This window comes from Bison bison, unplaced genomic scaffold, assembly GCF_000754665.1.
Source record: "Bison bison bison isolate TAMUID 2011002044 unplaced genomic scaffold, Bison_UMD1.0 scf7180017864473, whole genome shotgun sequence".
NCBI classification, from domain to species: domain Eukaryota; kingdom Metazoa; phylum Chordata; class Mammalia; order Artiodactyla; family Bovidae; genus Bison; species Bison bison.
This window is the reverse complement of record NW_011495034.1, coordinates 5,296,721-5,305,992: the sequence shown is the minus strand read 5'-3', so window position 1 is coordinate 5,305,992 and position 9,272 is coordinate 5,296,721. Positions and strand designations below refer to the sequence as shown.

At 40.5% G+C, this 9,272-nt stretch overlaps 1 protein-coding gene across 1 annotated transcript in view; it reads left to right on the top strand.

Annotated features, from left to right (window-relative positions):
- Positions 1 to 7: 7 nt before the first annotated feature.
- The window catches only part of HEY2 (hes-related family bHLH transcription factor with YRPW motif 2), a 12,083-nt gene continuing 2,818 nt past the window's right edge, over positions 8 to 9,272 (top strand). The window contains exons 1-5 of the mRNA XM_010861952.1: positions 8 to 171; positions 2,111 to 2,189; positions 2,324 to 2,407; positions 4,934 to 5,015; positions 9,028 to 9,254. Coding sequence (XP_010860254.1) covers positions 89 to 171; positions 2,111 to 2,189; positions 2,324 to 2,407; positions 4,934 to 5,015; positions 9,028 to 9,254 — 555 coding nt within the window. The 5' untranslated portion in view covers positions 8 to 88. The remainder of the gene's footprint in view (positions 172 to 2,110; positions 2,190 to 2,323; positions 2,408 to 4,933; positions 5,016 to 9,027; positions 9,255 to 9,272) is intronic.

Below are 9,272 nucleotides of genomic sequence, written 5' to 3'. Positions count from 1 at the left end.
AGGCGGGAGGAGGAAGGCAGGGAGGGCGCTGCGTCCCGCTCGGCGTCCGTGGCTCCGGCCCGGCTGCGCCCGCGCGGTCTTCTCCGCGATGAAGCGCCCTTGCGAGGAGACGACCTCTGAGAGCGACATGGACGAGACCATCGACGTGGGGAGCGAGAACAATTACTCGGGGTGAGCGCGGGCTCGGCGGGAGCTGTCCGGAGCCCTAGGCATCGGGGAGCTTTGTGTACCAACGGCTCGTTGGAAATCCCGAGGTTTTTCGCCGCCGCCTTCTAACCTAGCAGGGGAAAGTTTTGCCTGGAATACTTTTGAGTGGTGGGCGCTCGCGGAGCGCGTGTTGGGGTGGGGCGAGGCATGTGGGTTTGCACTCGAGGGGTGGGGCGAGAAGACGGGGGACGCGGCTGGAAGTGTGCAGGGGCTGGCGAAGGAGGGTCCCCTGGCTGTCAGCGTTGGACACGCGGACTGGCATGTCCGGGCGACCCCGCGACGCACCCGCCACCGAAATTGTATTGGGGAGCACTTTCAAAATGGGCCAGGCGAAGGGGGGCGGGGAGATTGTTTAATTTTTAAAGATGCTAAAAGATGACTTGCTTTTTGGAGAAATTAAAGCAGTTTGCGATGGCAAGGCTAAATAGTTTGAGATTTCCAGGTTGGTCGAGTGTAATTTGGTTGACTGAGGTGTGAGTGACAAGTCTTTCGGGCGTCCTCACTCTTACTGTTTGTTCCTAAGTCTAGAAAAGATCGGGGTCGTGATCACAGAAGCCAGCCCTCCACTCTGCAGTGACAGAGGGAGGTTATGGAGGCGTTTTAGTGCCAAGGCGGGTCAAATGATAATTGCTTCTAATTGGCATCCCCAGAAGCACCTTAATTATTTATCTGCAGCTGTCACTCAAGAGTAAAATTCTTTCTACCTTTAGAAAACTGGTTTTCTTTCAATATTAGTCTAATATGTACAGACCTTAGCTAGCCTGGAATCAGCAGAAGCAAAGATATTTACTTGAAATATTGTTTCCAAAGTATCATAATTATTAAAGTGTTGTGTCATCTTTAAAAAAATGAGATCTGAAAAACAAAAGATGTGTGAAAGGTGAAACCAGTTGAGAAGGGGTGGAAATGAGGGGAACAGTTAATTCAGAAATAAGATCCAGAAGTGAGAAGGTGAGGTAATAAGAACCTGGTGTGCACAACATTTCTAAAATGAAAGAACAAATAACAGGAACCTGGAGAATTTGAGAACATGAAAAAGCAGAGTATCCATGAATTATGAAGAGAAACAGATACCAACTAGAATGTATCATAAAAAATTATGTGACAGTGCGGTGATTTGATTGAACTTTTGATACAAAATATTTTTTTATTAGCAAACTCAAGATGGGTTACAACTCAGAGTTTTAAGCTTAGATTGAAGGCTGAGAGATAGTCACCTAGAGTTTTATTTTCAAAGTAAAATATTTACCTAATAGTTGATCTAATTTTAATTTTTCTGTTAGTGGCATATTTAATTTGGGGTCATTCTTTTGGAAAATTGACACAGAAAACATTGAATTTGTCTTTTTTTTCTTTCTGTATGACTAATTGGAGTTTTTAAATAGATAACTTCTGTTTATCTTAAAGACTGCATCTAGGGACAGCAGTTTGACATACGGTGACTGTATATCTGTTTGATAATACTGCTAAACATGGCCTTTATTTTACAATAGCATTGCTTTGTTTAGTGCGTCTGTCCTCAGGGAGAAGGAGGGATGCTATTAGAGATTAGCTGACTTTTAAGAAACATTTATGAGTGGAACTAGGAAGTACTAATATCTAACTTCTCACCCTGACTGCCCATAAGTATTTCATTGGGAGACCAATAAAAGTTTAGAGATGTTTTCTGCCAGTAGATTTGGCATCTGGATTACTCATTAAAAGAAAAAAATGGCATGATTCTTTTCCTGAAAAGATATGAAAGGGCTGAAAGCAAAGTTTGTTAAGAATAAGAATTAAGAATAAAATAACACTGATCTAAACTATGCTGTCTCTCTGAATTATTTCGTGGGTGCCTTCAAGCACCCAGAAGAAACAACTGTTATGTTCATACAGCACCTGACAAACTCTTCTTATCTCGTAGGCAAAGTACTAGCTCTGTGATTAGGTCGAATTCGCCAACAACAACATCTCAGATTATGGCAAGAAAAAAAAGGAGAGGGGTATGTGATTCTTTTTTTCTTTTTGTTTCCTGTAATCCTGCCTAATGTGTAGCGGTTGTATTTTTCCATTATGAATCATTTTATCATCCGTGTATTCATACATTTTTGTTGTTCTTTTGCTTTTTTGGGGATAGATAATAGAGAAAAGGCGTCGAGATCGGATAAATAACAGTTTATCTGAGTTGAGACGACTGGTGCCAACCGCTTTTGAAAAACAAGTAAGCTGCCCCCACCCCTGACCATCCCACCAAAGAGCTCAAAAAATCTAATTCTCTCATCTGGGAATGTGGGTTCTTGTTAAAGCTCATTAAAATAATGGTGTATGTGCCCTGATCTGGCACACAGCAGCTATTTCAATAAAATGCTTTGTTGTGGCAAAACTATTAAAAACATAATCCATCATGAAGTTGAAAAACATTTCCATTCTCTAGCTTATTTTCCCCTTCAGGGTAACATGTTCATGCTTTCTCTGTTCTTTCTATGAATACCAGTAGTGGTTTAAAACCGAGCTGTATGTAGTAGTCTTCTTAAAAAAAAAAAAAAAGGTATCTATGTGAAATTTCATTTTTTGTCTCAAACTATTTTTAACTATTCTTTTAAGTAAGCTTTTTTATTTAAAAAAAAAAACAAAACAGCCAAAGCCAAGGAAGTAACATCTCTCATTCTATTTCCTAAATAATAGTACTAACAAAATTTATTTACCAAACCACTTGGTTTCATTTTTAATCCCTGGGTTAATAGAATCATGTTTATTTTGAGGCATATTTGTGAAAGTTTGGTAAAAATCAAACTAGCCATAAATTCCCCTTTTCAGAATTCAAGTGTTTGTTTACAAAAAAGAAAAAGGAAAAAATATTTTGCACACTTGATAAAGTAGGAAGCCAAATGTTTAAATCTTCCTCTGTCATTTTGGAAAAGTTGTGGTTTTCCCTCGGCCTCCATGGTTGACGGTCAGAGTTCTAACAGCATCTTTTAAACATCATGGCATCATACGCTTGTTGAAGATGTTATACTTTCAATTAACTTCAAATAGGATATAAGACATCCATTGTTTGTTTATTCCACTTTGTTGTTTCATGAACCACAAACATTATAAAGCAAGCCCCACAAAGTCCTTGGAAATTATCCAGAAACTGCAGTTTTGTTATTAGTCACTTTCACTGAAACTCCTGTTCATCTTCATGGAAAAATTGAACATGAACAGAAGTACAAGGTGTCATGTGTTATTGATTACACATTTTTAAAAGAAAAAAGACACCCACTCTGTATGCTAAAACTGATAAGCTAAATATAATGGGCAAGTTGTAGTTTTGATTAGTACCATTTCCACAACACGCTGAAATATCAGTAATCAATGACGTTTTTTACTTTCAGTACTGAAATGTCTACAGTTATGAGGTACAGTTCGGTGATTTTTGGGGGAAGAGGGAGGGTTGTTAGATTTTTTTTTTTTCCCCTTAACTGTCGACTTAAAACAAACCTTAAAAGCAGACCTCAGTAGTTTGGCAGTTAGTTACCATAAACACAGGCTTTCCCATTTGCTGAGCTTGGCGACCAACCCTGGTGAGCTGGCTGTGTCACAATATGATTAGAAGAGTGTTCTTTTGAGCAGTTTAAATAACTCTGGCACTCTCACCGTGTACTGGGTGCTGACAATTTTCACAAAACAAGTAAAGCATAGGAACCTGAAATAAACTTCAGTTTCCTTTTCAAGAAAACATACTGATTTAATTATTTCGCTCTTCCAAGAAATTAGAAGCCACCCACAGCCCTCTGAGACAGCTTGAAGTGGCATATTCCAGTTGGTTTCCAGAGGTGCCTTAAAATGGGGGAATGGGCATAAAATATATTTCCAAGACAGTTTTATTAAGAGCCGTTTTAAAGCTTTCAGATATCCTTAAGCATTTTTGATGCTTACTAGATAAAGAGGTAGATATGCTTTCTTGTTTATGATCTTGGAATTTACAGTGACACCTGCTGGTAGTTATTGGGGGAAAAAACTTTGAAAGTCTCCCTTTTTGCACTTTTGGTACTTCTTACAGCAGTAGTGTAGTATGAATTACCTTAAAGGCATCTTAGAATTCTATTTTTGAAAAATATGCTTTTGACAATAATTTTCTGAGATCCTATCTCCTTTTCCTCCAGAGTTGGATTCAACTGATCCAGACTTTTAAGTGTCAGTTGCCCTATAGTGTTAGTTGCTCAGTCGTGTCCAACTCTGTGACCCCAACAACTGTAGCTCGCCAGGCTCCTCTGTCCATGGAATTCTCCAGGGAGAAATACTGGAGTGGGTCCCACGCCCTCCTCCAGGAGATCTTCCCCACCCAGGAATCGAACCCGGGTCTCCCACATTGCAGGTGGATTCTTTACTGTCTGAGCCACCAGGGAAGACTATTATATATCGCCTAATAAAGTATATTATTAACCAGGGCAGAGATTGATGCAAAGTTTGAGAATTTTGCAGTTGTAATAGTTTGGGTGGAGTGATCTTAGTGTAATTGTTTTTGTGATTAAAAATTACTTATCATGCCTTTTATTCTTTAAGAGTTAAAATGGCAAATATCTGTCACTAGGTGTGACATAATTAGTGTCTTCATGTGAAATTTGGAAGGAGTTCAGATTTTTTTTTCTATGAAAAGATTAAACTGAGAATTTCTTAGTGGGAGGGAAAATGAACATTCAGGATAAATTGTTCCAAATTTGTTTCCATAGGATTTATGAGACTTCATTATTTGTTTATTCAGGGATCTGCAAAGTTAGAAAAAGCTGAAATACTTCAAATGACAGTAGATCACTTAAAGATGCTGCAGGCAACTGGGGGTAAAGGTAAGTCGGTGACTTCATTCCTCCCCTCCTTTCTGCCTTTCTCTTTTCATTTTTTTCTCCTTAAGATTGTAAGGAAGTCATAGTTGAACAGCTCTTTAACAAGCTGAGATAGGAGGTCCCAGATTAAAGCCGTGGAAATCAATGCTAATGGCAGGATTGAACTCGTGGGAAAGAACTTCTGGAACAAAAGCAGCACTTGACCCTGGGCTTGTGTTTGCTTTCATAGTACTGTGGGAGTAAGGCTTCATTCACAGCAGCCTGGTCAGAGATTTGTTTGGGACTTTCAGAAGTGCATGCTGGAATTTGTACCAAAGACAAAACAAACACACAAACATCCAAACATAAACAGGAGGGTAGAGGCAATCTTTTTTATCTTCTTCTTTCCCTCCCCCACCGCCCTCCCCTCCACCCATTAAATCAAGGCTAGGACTCAGTATCATGCAGCTATTCCAAAAGAAGTGAATTTTCATTGTTGTTTTCAGAGTCTGATTAGTCTTGGATTTAGACCACACAGAGCATTTGAAGTGCAGGTAGTGAATCTCTGTCCTGGAAACCACTGATGCAACAGTCATTCCCGCAGAGAGCAAACAGGAGCAGGTGCCCTGGCCCAGTGCCATGGAGAGATGTATTCTGTACCAGATAGTGACTTAGGGAGGAATAGTCCAGGGGTCTCGGGGACGGACCCTCACTTCATGGTATAAATGAACTTGAGATCCTGGACGCTGATTCGTTCAGATTTCATTATCGTACTTCTCACGTATCCTCAGACTTGATTTTGTCCATTGTATCTTCTTCCCCTTCAAGAAGGCCTTCCGTATTCGTCTTACCCAAGGGTGCTAGTTCATATATTTGATAACTGGCTGAGGAGAGGGTACCATAAAGACGAAGCCCTGCAGCTACACCCTAGAGGCTTCTCTCTGTTCAGCATTAGCCTTTTAGTGCAGAGCCCCAGAGTTTTCCCTAGATCAGGGCAGAAGCAGGGCACTGGAGAGAAATAGCTGTTTACCAATTGGTGCCCAAGTATTTCAGTATTTAACTCCACTGAGGACCTGTAGAACATCAGCTCTGAGCATCACCATCTTTCTACCTGTGTCAGGTGGAGGGTGATCATGGTAAAGGGATGCCCTCAGCCCAGTGTGACTTACCCTCTGTTGTCCTGGGTCAAGGAACTGTCCTGCATGAATAAACATACTGAATGGGTATGGAATTGTGATTTCTTCTCATTAAAATGTAACCCTCTGCAAAGCATGCAAATATTCTTACATAATAGAGAACTGGATGAAATTGTAGATGCCAGTGATCCAGCCCAGCTTAGCCACTGCCCCTACCTTTAAACCGAGACAGAGGTGCTAAGCTACATGGGGAGGCCTGTACCAGCAGCACTGAATTCTCAAGGGTCCCCGCAGCCCCATGATTCTGTCTCTACACGAGCTCCCTCAAGATACTAGGAGACTGACTGAATTAGAGATGCTGCAGGGGAAAGCTGTTTGATTGCTTTACCTCTCTTGGCACTGTTAGCTGTAAAGCTAAGGATTTTGATCAGTGTTTCAAATAGTTGGCATGAGCTATACTTCTAAAGAGTAATATTGTTCTTATGCCTTAGTATAAAAACGAAGTTCCATCTTGGTTGCTATTCTCGGCTACCTGAACAGTCCTAAAATCTGTCCCAAAATAGTCTGTGAACAGACATTTGCGAGCAAGTTCCACACAAGTCGCCTGACTGCCCGGTCATTAGAGAGGTCACCTCACCAGAGAATGTTTGGGCCTTGGGGGGAGGAGGGGCTGGCGGTGTGGGCGCAAGTTGTTAGACTCACAGCAACTATGGGGCCTCAGAATGTACTGGCGAAGGGCAGAGACTCTGCGGTTAGGTTGCCTGGTTTCAAATCCTGGCTCTGCTATTTTTTTTTTTCTTTTTTTTTAAGCTCTGTGACCCTGGATAAGTTACTAACCTTCTCTGAAGCCCAGTTTCTTCATCTATAAAATGAGGACAGTGAGAGTGTTTGCTTCACAATGTTGTTGTGAGTTTAGTCACTTAAAGCCCATAGTGCAGTGATGGAAAGCGGCGTGGACCCCTCTGCTATTGTTATTGGCCCAAGATCCAGTCACAGGAAACAGCTGCTCATCGTGGTTTCCCTCTGCATTCAGCGGTAGAATAGGAATTATATAATTTATATGCCTTAAGATACAACAGAGAACTCAGCCATGTTGAACAATATATAGCCAGCAAATCACCAATTTCAATTACTTTGTGCCTAGTCATGAAAATTCTTGGAAGCTCTTGGGGTTCAATTCTTTTGATCTATTCTTTAGTCTGTTTTGCTAAGGCAGTAATTTCTAGAGAAGATTTAGAGTAACCTAAATTTCTGGATCCCTCTGGGTTTCTGGACTCTGTCTACTCTGATGATAACCTCCGTTCTCTCATGGAAGTCAGAAGTCTGCAAAGCCTTACAGAGGACCCTAAGGACACTTAATGTGAAATCTTTCTTTGGAGGCATCTTCTTCAGGAAGAACTTTACCTCCTAAATGTCAGGGGCTTTATTGCTAACTGTGCTGAAGGCCTGGGATGATAACGATTTTTGTTGCTTATCTTCCACATTTCATGATATTCTCTTATGTCAGCTTTGTGCTGTTACTATCTTAATGTATATATTTTTCCCCAAATTTCTTTTTTGGGACGTCCAAGTTTCTCTTGGAATTCTAGCTCTTGAACTTTGACTACTGTGACAACTATTTTTCCAGAGTCAAACTATAGAATAAGTTTAAATGTTAATAGATGATAAATGAAACAGGTAATACTTTGATCTACAAAAACAAAAAAGATAATACAGTAAATGCCTTAGATGAAAATAACCTTGTTTGAATGTGATATTTGTCATTTATATATACACACATCCCCAAAGTGAGTAGACTAAATTTTAATTTGAAAATTGTTTTTAAAAAAACTTGCAAATGAGAAAAAAAATCTGAGAAGGATGTGTTTGTACTAGAGGTCACTAATTCCAAGTGGTGACATTTCCCCAAATCTCTGATTATTATCAGTACCCTAAATTGGCACTGATACTAGTCAGATATTATTATTTTCTATTCTAATGTATTATCTTTGGATAAAAAGAGATTCTCATAAATGTGATGGACTTTAGCCATTTTTATGATAATAACCTTATGTGTAGGAGTACATGCATACACAAGGACATAATTAACATACATTTATTTTCTTGAATAGATGCCAGAAAAAACTTAAACTAAGACAACCAATGAAATAAATTTATATTTGAACTTCAGGAAAGCTAAGAGTTATAGTAACCTCATGGCAGCCAAAGAGCCTCATATTACCTGATAGAAAAATCCGATCTTCAAATTAGTAACCACATTTTTAAAAATCATTTTTCTTTCTTTAAATTTTTTTCATACAAAGAATGGTGTTTTCATTTTGTCGATTAAAAAAAAAACCACCATGAGTCACGAAGCATGTATGACTTTATTAAGCAGTTCTAGCACATTTCTAACAAAGTCCTCAATCTGGTTGTATGCTTTTCACATCTCTGCTACAAATGCCAAGGGAGTGAGGATGTTTCTGATAAACCCTTTAATCTCTAACTCATGTGACAGAGACAGAGAGACTGGTCCTCTGTAATACCCGTGCAAAAGTTTACTAGAGAATTTCACTGTCCCACCATACAAAAGAGACACCATTTTTTTTTTTTCTGGAAGTGTTTGAAACACAGATGTTCTTAATTTTTTCCCCCCACTGTAATATTTGGTTGCAAGAACAGCTGTAGTGTATAGCACTACCAGAATTGTCACACATGTGAATTGCAAAGTACACTTTCTTAATGTCTGCAAAAATCACGGCCATAAATAGCTGGCAGCATCTTCAGAAAGGACCGCTAGTTGTACTTAAATCTCTGAAGGAGAGGGTGGAACGTAGTCGGTGGTTACTTTTCATAATGGTTATCATTCTCTCTCCCTCGCTGTCTCTTCTGGCCCGCACTGTGCTCGAACCCCTTTTTAGGCTACTTTGATGCACACGCCCTTGCCATGGACTTCATGAGCATTGGATTCCGGGAGTGCTTAACAGAAGTGGCGAGGTACCTGAGCTCCGTGGAAGGCCTGGACTCCTCCGACCCGCTGCGCGTGCGCCTGGTCTCGCATCTCAGCTCGTGCGCCTCGCAGCGGGAGGCGGCGGCCATGACCTCCTCCCTGGCCCACCACCATCACCCCCTGCATCCGCACCACTGGGCGGCGGCCTTCCACCAC